The sequence below is a fragment of the Equus asinus genome, chromosome 25, assembly GCF_041296235.1.
Source record: "Equus asinus isolate D_3611 breed Donkey chromosome 25, EquAss-T2T_v2, whole genome shotgun sequence".
NCBI classification, from domain to species: domain Eukaryota; kingdom Metazoa; phylum Chordata; class Mammalia; order Perissodactyla; family Equidae; genus Equus; species Equus asinus.
Window position 1 is genome coordinate 43,326,647 of NC_091814.1, and position 15,280 is coordinate 43,341,926.

The 15,280-nt window shown below is 37.5% G+C and overlaps 1 protein-coding gene across 4 annotated transcripts in view; it reads right to left on the minus strand.

Moving 5' to 3' along the window:
• The window catches only part of TDRD5 (tudor domain containing 5), an 82,853-nt gene that overhangs the window by 19,041 nt on the left and 48,532 nt on the right, over nucleotides 1-15,280 (minus strand). For all 4 annotated transcript variants that reach the window (XM_044758256.2, XM_014845287.3, XM_070497605.1 and 1 more), the window contains 3 exons: nucleotides 13,722-13,880; nucleotides 5,383-5,565; nucleotides 4,495-4,638 (listed from right to left, as the gene is read on the minus strand). In XM_044758256.2, the coding sequence (XP_044614191.1) occupies nucleotides 4,495-4,638; nucleotides 5,383-5,565; nucleotides 13,722-13,880 (486 nt within the window). The remainder of the gene's footprint in view (nucleotides 1-4,494; nucleotides 4,639-5,382; nucleotides 5,566-13,721; nucleotides 13,881-15,280) is intronic.

The following is a 15,280-nucleotide window of genomic DNA, read 5'->3' on the forward strand; positions in this document are numbered from 1 at the left end:
GTGGTGATGGATGCACAATATGCTAATATACTAGTGAATATACTAAAAGCCATTGAAATGTACACTTTAAATAGGTGAACTGTATTGAAAGTGAATTATATCTCAATAAAGCTGAGGAGCCAGAGGATGGAGTCTGAGCCCCAGCAAGGTTTGCAGCTGAGATCCCCAAAAGGTCATGCTTTATGAGTAGGAGCCACATCTAAGGAGTTAGGACAAAGTGAAATAGAGCAGTCCATACAAAGCCTAAAACCAGCCTCAGAGCGTGTGTTAAGGTGAGTGGCTGGTATCTGCTGGGCACAGGACAGCTTACCCTCCCTGGAGGAGGGTGAGCCATCCAGTACCTCCGTAACTTTTTATCCATAATGTCCAACATTCAATTAAAAAGAATCATGAGGTACGCTTCCCTTTTCTCCACCTCCCCCACTCCCTGGCCCATGCCAAGAACAGGATCAAATGACAAGATCAACTAGGGAAGGAAAAAAAAAAACAGACAAAAACATACCCAAAGCTGATTCAGATATTGACTTTATCTGAAAAAGACTTTAAAATAACTATGATTAACATGTTCAAGAAAGTAGAGGAAGTGATAGGCAAAACTCATAAAAATATGGAGAATTTGAACAGAATTTAAATCTATAAAAAAGAATTAAATGGACATTCTAGAACTGAAAAAAAAATATGTTTTAAATTAAGAACTCAATGAGCAGGTTTGACAGCAAACTAGATCCTGTAAAAGACAGGATTAGTGCACTGGAAAAATCAACAGAAAATCTCCAAACTGAGGTACTGCAAAAGAAAGAAAGTAAACAAGAGAACAGAGCCCATGAGGCATGTGGAACTTAGCCAAAAGTTCTAACATATGTATAAGTGGAATGCCAGCAGGAAAGGAGAGAGAGAATGAGGAAAAACAATATTTGCTTAGATAAACGGGCCAGAATTTTCTAAAACTGATGAAGGGCATCAATCTTCTGATTCAAGAAGCTCAGTGAACCATAAGCAGGGTAAACCCAAAGGACATAACATCTCAATATATAATTATCAAAGAGCTGAAAGCAAAAGACAGAAAAATCTTAAAAGAAGCCAGAGGAGAAAAAGACGTTACCCTCAGAGGAGCAATGCTAACAGACAGCTGACAATTTAACAGAAGCCAGGACAAAATAGAATAACATCTTCAAAGAGTTGAAAGAAAAAAGTGCCAACCTAAAATTCGACACTCAGGGAAAATATCCATCAAAAATAAAGATTAAATTCAGAAATCTGGGAAATTAAACACAGTCCTGAACCACCACTGGGTCCCAAAAATAAATTAAGGAAAATTAGAAAATATCTTGAGACAAATAAAAATGAAACCACAGCATATCAGAATTTATGGGATGCACCAAAAGCTGAAGAGGGACATTTATAGTGATTAATGCCTAGATAAAAAAGAAGAAAGATCTCAAATAAACAGCCTGACTTAACACCTTAAGGAACTATAAAAAGAACAAACTAAGTCCAAAATTAGCAGAAGGAAGGAAATAAAAATTAGAGCAGAAATAAATGAAACGGAGAATAGAAAAAAAAAATCAATGGAACGAAGAGTTGGTTTTTTGAAAATATAAACAAAATTGACAAACCTTCAGCTTGACTAATGAAGAAAAATAAATAAAATCAGAAATGAAAGAAGAAACATTACAACTGATGCCACAGAAATAAAAAGGGTCTTAAGAGACTACTACAAAAAAATTACACACAAGCTGGATAACCTGGAAGAAATGACAAATTCCTACAGACAACCTACAAAGACTAAAACATGAAGAAACAGAAAATCAGAATAGACCAACAGCAACTAAGGAGATTGAATCAGTAATCAAAAACCTCCCAACAAAGAAAAACCCAGGATCAGATGGCTTCACTGGTGAATTCTACCAAACATGTAAAGAAGAATTAATACCAATCTTTCTCAAATTCTTCCAAAAAACTGAAGAGAAGAAACATTCCCAAGCTCATTTTATGAGGCCAGCATTACCCTGATACCAAAGCGAGACAAAGACACTACAAGAAAGGAACACTACAAGAAAGGAAAACTACAGGCCATTATCTTTGATGAACACATACACAAAAATTCTCAACGAAATACTAGAAATCCCAATACAACAGCATATTAAAATAATCATACACCAAGTGAGATTTATCCCTGAGATGCAAGGATGGTTCAACATATAAAAATCAATTAATGTGACACATGACATTAACAGAATGAAGGATAAAAAAAATCACACAATCATCTCAATAGATGCAGAAAAAAGCATTTGACAAATTTCAATACCTTTTCATGATAAAAATTCTCAACAAACTAGGAATACAAAGAAAATTACCTCAAAATAATAAAGGCCATATGAGAAAAGCCCACCACTAACATCACATTCAATGGTGAAAAACTGAAAGCTTTTCCTCTAAAATCAAGAACAAGGTAAGGATGCTCACTCTCACCACATCTATTCACATAGTACTAGAAGTCATAGCTAGAGCAACTAGGCAAGAAAAAGAAATAAAAGGCATCCATATTGGAAAGGAAAAAGTAAAATTATCTCTGTTTGCAGATGACATAATCTTATACATAGAAAACCCTAAGGACTCCACCAGTAAATTGTTAGAACTAATCAACAAATTCAGTAAAGTTGGAGAATACAAAAATCAACACACAAAAATCAGTTGCATTTCTATACACTAACAATGAACAATCCAAAAAGGAAATTAAGAAAATAATCCCATTTACAATAGCATCAAAAAGAATAAAATAACAAGGAATAAATTTAACTGAGGAGGTAAAAGATCTGTACACCAAAAATTATAAAACACTGATGAAAGAAATGGAAGAAGACACAAATAAATGGAAATACATTCCATGTTCAGGGATTGGAAGAATTAATATTATTAAAATGTCCATACTACCCAAAGTGATCTACAGATTCAATACAATCCCTACCAAAACATCAAGGGCATTTTTTACAAAAATAAACTTTACCCTAAAATTTGTATGGAACCACAAAGGACCCCAAAAAGCCAAAACAATATTGAGAAAAAAATAAATTGGAGGGATCACACTTCCTGATTTCAAAATATGCTACAAAACTATAGTAATCAAAACATTATGGTACTGGCATAAAGACAGACACATAGAGCAATGGAATGAAGAGCCCAGAAATAAAACCACACACATTCAGTCAGCTGATGTTTGATAAGGATGCTAAGAGTACACAATGGAGAAAGGATAGTCCCTTCCACAGATGGTATTGGGAAAACTGGATATCCACATGAAAAAGAATGAAACTGGACCCTTATCTTACACTATAGACAAAAGTCGACTCAAAATGGATTCCAGACTTGAACATAAGACCTGAAACTGTAAAACTCTTAGAAGAAAACATAAGGGAAAAGCTTCATGACACCGGCCTTGGTAATGATTTATTGGAAATGAAACCAAAAGCACAAGCAACAAAAGCAAAAAGAAACAAGTGGGACTACTTGAAACTAAAAATCTCCTGCACAGCAAAGGAAACAACACAATCACAATGATCATATATTATATGACATGCCCCAAACAGGCAAACCTATAGAAACAGAAAGCAGATTAGTAGTTGCCTAGGACTGTGGGAGGATGGGGAAGGGGTGGGACTGCTCATGGGTACCATGTTTTTTTTGAAGAGGTGATGAAAATGTTCTAAAATGAATTGTAGTGATGGTTGCACAAGTCTGTGTATACTAAAAATCATCTGCATTGTACACTTTAAATAAGCGAATTACATGGTATGTAAATTGTATTTCAATAAAGCTGTTATTTCTTAGAAACAAACTACATGAGAAATAAAATATAAAAGTCTATTTTATCCTGAAACTAAATCAACGCTCTCAAGAAATTTACATTTCTGGAACAGACTATTCTATGTAATACAGCGTACTTTGAGTGCTCTCACACAAAGTAACCACATTCTGCAGGAAATAGATCACTCAGAAGGTTCATCTTCCACAAATCTGCTTTTCAACGAGTCTCCTAGATTTGACTCCTTTATTTTCAATGTAACACGCAAAAGTACAGAGGCCTGGTAGCCAAATTTCATGATTCACACAAATTGTGCTGCTGTTTTCAGGACACTTGATATATTTGAGAAACACAAAAGAAACAGATTTTGTTTCAGGGTTAGTACTTTCTGCCAAAGCAATATTAAAAAAACCTGGCCTAGATGATAGGACAGATACAGAGCTCATGAAAATACTATTTTCTCTATCCCAACATAGAGTTTAATCAATATTTTAATTCTAGCTTCGAGATTTTCTTCTGAAGAGATGAATAACTATATTAAGTTAATTGAAATTAATCTAAAAATCAACATCCATTTTATGTATATGTATTCTACCAAATGCTGAGAGAGAGATCATTAACCAGAATTTCACTTTCTAGAAATGAAAGCACTTGCTCATGAGAACCTGTCACAACATTCATTAGACAGTCACCTTCTGACTCCTGGCTGTGTCTGTACTGTTTTCCTGAGTGCCCAGTCCTTCTGGTTTTTGAACTTCTACTTTCATTCCATTCACAAGGCCTGAAGGCTGCCATGAATCATCCCACATATCTTTCGGCATAGAAAAACACCAATCCTAGAGAGAAAAAATTGCAACTATAAACTGAAATATAGTGCCACATGATCCAAACAGAAAATAACTTGGGCAAGGTAAAGGCAAGGCGGCAATGCATATTACACAGGAAAAGGTATTTATTAACTTTTTATGTCAGTGTGACTTTTCCTTCTTGCTTTATTGGTCCATAACCAACGTCTTGAATTCTTTTGAACACCCATGTGTTCTCATAAAAATAAATACAACTCTGTAGTATTTTCCTCAATACTGTTTTCATGGCCAGATGATTCTTAATGACCATCCAGTATTCAAATGGCACAAATAGTGAGGAGCAACTTAACTGTAGATATTTCTTCTTTCTAATAATTGTGGGAAATAAATTTTAGATAGATAGGCCCAATATTAGCAAATATTTGTACTGCAGAGATCCAGACGTTATATTATAAGGCTAATGCAACAAAAATAAAATTAGAGAAAACAGTTTATTTACAGATCCTAAAACCATGATTAGGTGCCAAGAATAAAACAAAAATCACAATGATTGAAAGGGTAGACAGGTACAATAAGTACACTGTTTATTCTCTCCTGCTTCATCCTGTCCCCCTCCCTACCACGACCATCTTTGGGGGGAAAAAATGCATTCCTCTGAATTACTGTCTGATAAATCCTTTTGAATTCCAGAATGTATAGCTTTCCTGAGTCTCAGATAATTTACATTTCCTTTTTTCAGTAGTGATTTGCTTTCTGTTTCCCCAAGGATCTAACCTTCGGTGGCATTTCTTTACAGGATGGATATGGCTTCTTCCCATCAAGGCCTGAGGTAAATAAGTGGGAGACAGCATCACCTCCGTTTCCCATTTTAGTCTGCAAAAGCAACCAGTTCTCATCCCAAATATCATCATCTATGGTCACTGACTCCAGGCATGGCATTCCAGTGGGAATCTCATCCTGGAATGTATCAGAAGACAAAGAAAAACTTTAATTTACAGTTCCTGTAAAACGAGATTTTAAAATTTAGGTTTACAAATTTCCTGATTCTAGGTAAAGATGGCAGTTTGAATACAGAATTTATTCCCTTCTGAAACATCACTAAAATATAAGTAAAGAGATTTGGGGTATGGTCAAAGAGAACAGAAGAGGAGAAAATACTATCTACATTCTGGATACAGGAAAACAGAAAAGTGACAACTTATTAAGCAGTCTTAAGAAAGCAGAGTCCTGAGCTTGTAGCAGAAAAAAGCAAGCAGCGACCGCAATTGATACCACAGATACTGCAAAAGCTCAGGAATTGCTACTGTGAGGTTTTTGGAAGTGAGAGTGTAAAGTGGGAACGAAAATAAGAGCATTGGTTGAAAGTCTGTGTAAGCAGCAGTCAGATCTCCAGTTACCCTCCCCTATTTCAAGAACCTGGGAAACTATGCCTCTTCCTCCTGCTGGAAGACTAAAGGGTCTTCTGGAGGGTAGAACTGAAGGTGGAGCAAGCATGATAAAAAGAGTGGAATTAAGTGAAAGTTTCTATACTGAATATTGAGATTCCTGACTCTCCTTTCAATAGCAGGGCAGAGATGAGAATAAAGAACGCATGAACTTGAAGACAGTTCCATAGAAATTATCTAATCTGAACAACAGAGAGAAAAAAATTGGGAAAAAAATAAACAAACAAACAAACAGAGCCTCAGGGACCTGTGGGACAATATCAAAAGGTTTTAACATTTGGGTCATTGGAGTCACAGAAGGAGAAGAGGAAGAGCGAAGTGCAGAAAAATTATTTGAAGAAATATGCCTGAAAACTTTCCAAATTTGGTGAAAGACATAAGCCTACAGATTCAAAAAGCTTAGCAAACCTCAAACAGGATAAACCCAAAGAAATCCATGCCTAGATTGATTATAATCAACCTGTTGAAATCTAAAGACAAGCTTCTTGAATGTAGTGAAAGAAAAATGACACATTATTACAGAGGAACAATTCCAGTACTGCATATTTTGCATCAGAAATAATGAAAGCAAAAAAGAAGAAGAATGAAATTTTTAAAGAGCTGAAAGAAAAGAACTGGCAATCTAGAATTCTACATCCAGCAAAAATATTCTTCAAGAATGAAGATGAATAAATTCACTCTCAATGAATAAAACTAAAAGAATTCACCGTCAGCTGGCCTGCCCTAAAAGAATTGCTAAAAGAAGTTCTTTGGCCAGAAAGGGGATGGTACCAGAAAGAAACTGGAATATCAGAAACCAAGGAAGAACAACAGAAATAGTAAATATCTGGGTGAATAGAACAGACTATTATTTTCCTCTTGAATTTTTTAGAATACAAAGCAAAAAAATACAACATTATAAATTCTCAACATATATAGATGTTATACATAAGTATAGCAGAAAGGAAGGCAGTAAGGAGTACACGGTGGTAAGATATCTACCTTCCACTCGAAGTGGTAAAATACCAATTAATTCCTAGAGTAACCACTGAAAAAAACTATACAAATAGCGATAATAAAAATATAATAAAAATTTAAAAATAATAAAGTAATAGACCTAAAATCAAAACATATCCATAATTATATTAAAGGTAAATGGTCTAAACATAGTAATTAAAACTCAGATTGCAAGGGGCCGGCCCTGTGGCCAAGTGGTTAAGTCCGTGTGCTCTGCTTCAGTGGCCCAGGGTTTTGCCAGTTCGGATCCTGGGCATGGACATGGCGCTGCTTCTCAGGCCATGTTGAGGCGGCGTCCCACATGCCACAACTAGAAGGACTCACAACTAAAAAAAATATACAACTATGTACTAGGAGGATTTGGGGAGAAAAAGAAGGAAAAAAAAAAAACCCAACTCAGATTGTCAGAATGGATAAAAAACATGACCAAACTATATGTTCTCTCAAGAAACGTACTTCAACTATAAGGATGTTAGAAGTAAAAGGATGGAAGAAGATACACCATGCAAACACTCAAAAAAATAAAGCTGGAGTGGCTATAATGCTATCAGACAATGTAGGCTTCAGTGCAAAGAAAATAATCATGGATAAAGAAAAACATCTCATAATGATAAAAGGGTCAATTCACCAAGAAAACATAATCCTAAATGGATAGCGCCTAACACTAGAGCTTCAAGATAAAGAAAAAAGCTGACTGGAAGAAAGGAGAAAATAGACAAAATAAAGATTGTGGCTGGCGAATTCAACGTTCTTCTTAGTAATCAATAATCTAGTGGACAGCAAGGATATAGAAGAACTGAATGATAACACCAATCAACTGGATCTAATTGACATTAATAGAACATTCTACCGAACAATGCCTACATTCCAGGAACCAGAGCCCTCCTGGAGGGCCTCCTTGTTCCCTCAGACTGCAAAGGTCTCTGTGCTAATTCTCCCACAAGAAAACAGCTGGGTTGGCCAAGCCCAGGACTGTTATCATCATGAGTGCTGGCACGTAGCCCAGACAAGGAGCCTTAAGGACACATGGTTTACAGGGCATGTAGGCTAGTGCCCCTATACTATCCACCATTCTTATTCAGATTTCCCCAGTTTTACTTGTGCTTATTTGTGTGTGCGTGTTATTTAGTTCAATACAGTACTGACATGTGTAGGTTCGTGTATCCAACAGTGTAGTCAAGGTGATGAATAAATCTATCATCACAAGGTTCCCTTGTATTGCCCTTTTATAGCCACACCCACCTTCCTTCTACCAGCCCTCTCCTCACCATCCCTGATCCCTGGCAACCACTGATCAGTTCTCCATTTATAATATTTTGTCATTTTAAAAATGCTATGTAAATGAAATCATGTAGGCTTTTTTCACTCAGTGTAATTCCCTGGAGATTCATGCAAGTTGCTGCGTGTATCAACAGTCTGTTCCTTTTGTTGCTGAGTAGTAGTCCATGGCATGTGTGTGTCACAGTGTGTTTCACCATTTGCCCATTGAGGCTGTTCCAGTTTTTAGCTATTGCAAATGAAGCTGCTGTGAACACCTGCTTACAGGTTGTTGTGTGAATGTAGTTCTCTGGAATAAATGCCCAGGAGTGCAATTGCTCGGTTGTATGGTAATTTCATGGTTAGTTTCAGAAGAAACTATCATCCTGTTTTCCAGAGTGGCTGTACCATTTTACAGTCCCTTCAGCAATGTATTGAGAAATCCAAGCCCACCAGACGAGATGCCCAACAATGGTAATAAATCAACTGAATGAACGTGAGAGGTGTACCCAACCCAGTGCATATCAGAGGCTGACAAAAGGACATCTACAGACAAGAGCTAATCAAGGAGAGTCACTACAACCACAGATGGGCACTCCAAACAACTTGCTTTTTCCTCTGCCACAAGAGCTCCCTACTGAGACCCACACAGTCACTTGGTCCTGGGATGGGCAGGTGGTGCCCCACTGGTGTGGTCTCATAGCCCCCTGGAGAAGAGAGTTAAAATTGAGTATCACAATAACACCTTCAGTTCCCCAAGGTACATTCATCCTTTCCCTCTGGTGTGTCTTGTTAGGCAGTTATGACCTCACTGTTTTAGTTCCTTTTAAACATCTTACTTTTTGCCCTTAGAACAACATCTGCCAACCTTTTCACTGCTTGGACACGCACCATTGCTGACATACAAAACCACTCCAACTTCTGGGTGTGCAGCGAGCTGCCTCTCTTCAACCATGGGGTTACCATGGCGTCTCCAAGCTGCCAATGCCTCTGTCTGGAGAGCCCTGCAAGAGTGGAGGAACGTTGTGCAGTTTCCCATTTCTACTCCCCTCCTGCCAAGTAACCTGTCCTTGCTTTTTACTACTTCTTTTATTTTCGTGTTGTGCTCTGTATTGCTGTGGTGGACTCTGGCTACAATGCTCCTCTCTGTGTCTGGCTCAAGGGAAACTGCAGAAGACTGGCACGATGAGATTGTAAGGGCCACCTGGACACATGAGGGGTGAAATGTAGGGGCACTAGCCAACGTGCCCTTTAAACCATGTGTCCTTGAGGCTCCTTGCCTGGGCTATGTGCCAGCACTCATGATGATAACAGTCCTGGGCTTGGCAAAGCCAGCTGCTTTCTTGGGGGAGAGTTAGCACAGAGACCCTCGCAGTCTGAGGGAACACAGACGCTCTCCAGGAGGGCTCAGGCACTTGGAAGACAGGTCACACAGGGACAGTCCCCGTTGACAAGCATGCAGCCTTTGTTCCTCTGCCTACTTAAGCGAGCTTCTCTCAGGGGGAGATAGCAGGTGCACGTTGCCAGTCCAGCTGGGTGCCACTAGACCTTCCCTGCAAGTCAGTCCCCAGTAAACCCATATGTCTTATTCACTCTCTGGGTCTTTTCTTTGGTCTCTCAGCAACCTATCCCACACCCCTCACCCAGCTGGGCATGTGGCGGGACAACTGTATCAATATCAATATCCTGGTTGTGATAGTATACTACAGTTTTGCAAAGTGGGACCATTAGGGGAAGTCGGTAAAGACTACATGGGATCTCTGTATTATTTCTTATAACTGCACACGAATCTTCAGTTATCACAATAAAAATGTCAGATAAAAAATAAAAAAGAAATAAATGAAATTCTACATTCTCTTTTCCAGCAAACAGAAGAGGGAGGAACACTTGTGGACTCATTTTATGAGGCCAGCTTCACCCAGGAACTAAAACTAGGCAAGGACAGTACAAGAAAACTACAGTCCAATATCCTTCATGAAAACAGATGTAAAACTCTTCAACAAAATATTAGCGAATGGAATCCAGCAATATATAAAGAATAATAAACCATGACCAAGTGGGCTTTATCCCAGGAATGCCAGTCTAACTCAATATTTGAAAAGCAATTAATATAATACACCATATTAATAAAGGAGAAAACATGATCACATCAATACATGCAGAAAAATCATTTAATAAAATTCATAGCCACATGCACATGATAAAACCTTTCGGCAGGATAACAAAGATGTTCTCTCATGACTCCTGTTCAACATCATATCTGAAATCCTAGCCAGTGTAATAAGAAGTCAGGAAGAAAGATAAAGATGTACAGATTAGTGAGGAAGAAATAAAACTGCCCTAATTAGCAGACAACATTATTGTCTACGTAGAAAACCCTAAAGAAATCTACAAAATACCTCAAAGGACTGAAAAGTAAGCTTAGTTAGTTCACAGGATACAAGGTCACAACACAAGAATCAATTTCTACATACTAGCAATAAAAATAGGGAAAGTGAAATAAAAAGATGTCATTTATAAGTGCTCCCAAAATAAATGAAATACTTAGGTATAACGCTAACAAAACATGTTCTGTATACTGAAAATTTTAACACCATAATAAAGGAATAAAAGATAATCTAAATAAATTAGATATACTGTATTCACAGATTAAAGACGTTAATTCTCCTCAAGTTTATCTATAGACTTAATGCAATTCCAACGAAAATCCTATAGATAAGTTGATTCTAAAACTTGAAAGGAAAAGGAACTAGAATATTAGAAACAATTTTGCAAAAGAAGAATCAAGTAGGAGGAATCATACTACGTGATTTTAAGAGGTATTATAAATCTACGCTAATCAACACAGCGTGGTACTGGTGAAGGGACAGACACATAGATCAATGGAGCAGAACAGGGTCTAGAAACAGACTCACAAATACAGACAACTGATTTTGGTAAGTCTGCAAAGACAGTTCAATGGAGAAAGCACAGTCTTCTCAACACGTGGTGCTAGAACAATTGGACATCCATATGCAACAAAATGAACCTTGATCTAAACCTCACATCTTCTACTAAAATTAATTCAAGATGTCTTGACATTGAAAACACTGTACATGAAAGAAAAAAACTGATAAACTGGACTTTCTCCGAATTAAAAACTTTTGCTGTATGAAAGACACTATTAAGAGAATGAAAGACAAGCTACAAGTGGGATAATACATTTGAAAATCACGTATCTGACAAAGGACCAGTATCCAGAATACACAGAGAACTCTCAAAACTCAACGTAAGAAAACAAAAACCCAATCAATCAAAAAATGGGCAAAAGACTTGAACAGACATTTCACCTAGAAGTATGTATGGATGGCAAGTAAGCACATGAAAAGATATTCAAAATCATAGCCATTAGGGAAATGCAGAGTAAAGCTACAGTGATACCACTGCACACCTGTTAGAATGGCTAAAAATAAGAATTACTGACAAGCCCAAGCGCTTTTTAAGATATGGAGCAACAGGAACTTGCACATTGCTGGTGAGAAAGCAAAATGCTACAGCCAGTCCACAGAACAGTGGGACATATACTTACCACATCACCCAGTAATCCTATTCCTGATTATGTTTATATGAAACCCTGCATAAGCACATTTACAGAAGCTCTATTCAAATTACCAAAACCTGGCAACAACCCAAATGTCCTCCCATGGGTGAATGGATATATAAACTGTGATATAGCCATACGACAGAATGCTACTCATCATCAAAAGAAACGAACTACTGATACGTGCAGCAATCTGGATAAATCTCAAAAATTTATATTGAATGAAAGAAGCCAGTCTCAAAAAGCTACATACCATATGATTCCACTTATATGACTGTCCTAAAAATGGTAAAATTATGGTGACAGAAAACAGATCAATGGTTGCTGGGGTTAGGGATTTGGGGAGATGGTGATTATGAAACGGTAGCACCAAGGAGTTTTTTTCAGGTAATGGAACCATTCTTCATCTTATGGTGGTGGTCACACAAATGGTGTATGGTCACACAAATCTATACACGTACTAAAATTGATAGGATGGTATTCCAAAAAGAAAGTCAATTTTACTGTATGTTGATTTAAAAAAAGATTAACACCAGAGAAAATAAAAGTTATGAAGGAAAGGAAAAGTTGCCATAACATACTACTTGACTGTGAATAGCATTTACAGAGTCCTAATAATGTAAATATTGAATGGTGCTCTAATAGAAAGTTTGATACAACTATATTAGTAAGATGGTGGAAGGGGACAGAAAGGATATGTTTGTGTATGGTGAGGGTGAAGGGATGAAAGAACCAACCCTCCTCCTTCACAGTGGGAAAACCATACAAACTTAAAACTGAAAAATCAGAAAATAACAACATAAGCATGTTATGTAATGAAAGAAACAGAGGTGAATTCCAAAAGCAGCAGCTAAAAGAGATGAAAATGGTTGTTCTGTGAAACAGGAAATGTAGGGGAAGGGGTTATGGGGGACTATAACCTATATGAACATAAACATTTGATTAAGACAAAAATAAGAGGGACAGCTCCACGGCCGAGTGATTAAGTTTGTGCACTCCACTTCGGCGTCCCAGGGTTCCCTGGTTTGGATCCTGGGTGCAGACCTACAGACTGCTCATCAAGCCATGCTGTGGCAGCATCCCATACAGAAGAACTGGAATGATCTACAAGTAGGATAGACAACTACGTACTGGGGCTTTGGGGAATTAAAAAAAAGAGGAAGATTGGCAATAGATGTTAGCTCAGGGCCAACCTTCCTCGGCAAAAAAATAAAATAAAATAAAATAAAATAAAATATATTCTCTAAAAAAGTTGTCAACATTTTTCCTGATGGGTTTTCCTAGTATTGTTTCTCAATACTAGTTTCTAATCACCGCATAATTCTTGAAGACTACCCAAAGATGCGGGATAGTAACAACACATCAAAGCCAGTTAACGCCTTTTCATTTTTGTGATCAAAGCCATGTTGCTTCAACTTTGGTCTCGGTGACCGCTGAAGAGGGAATTTGTAATTCATCTGTGGGGGGTGCTCTGACAGTACTGAAAGCAGCAGGGTTAAGAGCTATCTTATTCTAGTCCCCTTCACTTATGAAGTAATTATACTAATTACATTTTCAAAAAACTGTCTTTCTGGGGTTGGCCCCTTGGTATAGTGGTTAAGTTTGGCGTGTTCCACCTCAGCAGCCCTGGTTCGCAGGTTTGGATCCTGGGTGCAGACCTACACCACTCATGAGCCATCCTGCAGCCACGACCCACATATAAAGTGGAGGAAGACTGGCTCAGGGCTAATCTTCCTCAAGCAAAAACGAGGAAGATTGGCAACAGAGGGTAGCTCACGGCTAATCTCCCTCAGCAAAAAAACCCCCAAAAAACAAACTATCTTCCCTTCTCCTACCTCATTTTCTTCCTTTGGATCCTTTAACCTGGGGATGCACCACTTTGGATCTTCTTCACAGCTCTTATCTTGGGTTTTCAAAGAACTGAATTCAGAATCCTTTGGCTCCTTTGACTCAGATTTAAGGCGACTGAAAGCCTTCTCATCCTTAATATCTTGCTAATAGATATGAAAAAAGAAATTATTTTATTTTCCGTACTAATGCTGTTTCCAAAATCTATGTGTCTATCAACTCTGGGGGGGAATTTTTTGCTATGGTTCATACAAATGCTACATTATTTTCTAACTGTGTCCATGACCCTAGGTCTTCCCATCCTGCTAAACCAGTTCAAGCTGACAAACACTTATTGAGCACATAGTACAAAAGGTGCAGCTCTTTGGATATAAGCAGGAATCCTTTAGAGGTCCCACCTCTAAAGGAACGCAGAATATAGAAGACACACAATCAGAGAACCACAGCACAACCTTCCATGTCGAGCCAGCACAGAGATATGACGAAAATATTACCGGGGGAGGAGGATGTCGAGAAGACACAGTGAAGGAGATAACACACACTAGCTGTTGGGATGCTTAAAAGAAAAGGAATTACAGGGAGCCAGGTGTACAGATGCAGGTGCATGCGTGTGCAGCATACGGGAGTCTTGATACGTTAAAATATAGGCTGGAGTGGAATAGGGGAGTTTTAAGTCATCTCTTTTGCAGAAAAGCTTGCCTTATTTCATTCTCTGGACTGAACTATGATTGTCTGAAGACATCAACAGAATAATGATAGGATATTTAAAAATTTTTAAGGTTGAATTCAAGAACTAGGCAATATAACTGTTCTAGTCAAATAACAACTAAGAAAAATTCAGGCTTCAGAGAGAGTTACAGGCCAAACAAGCTCAATTAATTTTAATGTAAACCAGAAATCTAAAATCCTTATGTTGTTTTAAACATGCAGCAGTAAACACTCAAACCTATTTTTCAGAGCAGGTTAATCTCCCACTAGTCAAAATGGCTTTCCTTTTTATCTTTTCTAGTAATTAGTATATGTGTACGAAAGAAGTAAGGTCATCTCTATAATTTTATTTTAACAGTCAGATATAGAAAACATACTTAAAACGAGATTTTCATATTTTATTCAAAGGAAATAAAAAGCCTTGCTCTGTCCAAAAAAACACATTTTTGGCTCTCAAACTCAACACATCCTATATTCTTAGCCTAGTACTTGTGGTCATGAAGAATGTAAGACTCAGAAGACATGTCTATTTGTTCATTTGTTGAAAAATCATTTAAGTTCTTACTATGTGCTTCACTTTACTCATATCTAAAATGGGGATAAGAAACTACCAACCTGGTCAAGTGCTTGTGAAGATTAAACTAACTAGCACATGTGAGCACTTAGAACAGTACCTGCCACGTAGTGCAAGTTCAGTAACTGTTGCTGTTGTCGATATTTTTTTATTACTACTACTGTGGGCTGGAATAATATATAATAAAAAAATTATTATTGTTATTACTGTGGGTGGGAGTTGTCAAAAGGTTTAGAGAGAAAGCAAGAAGTGAGAACAGCTGAT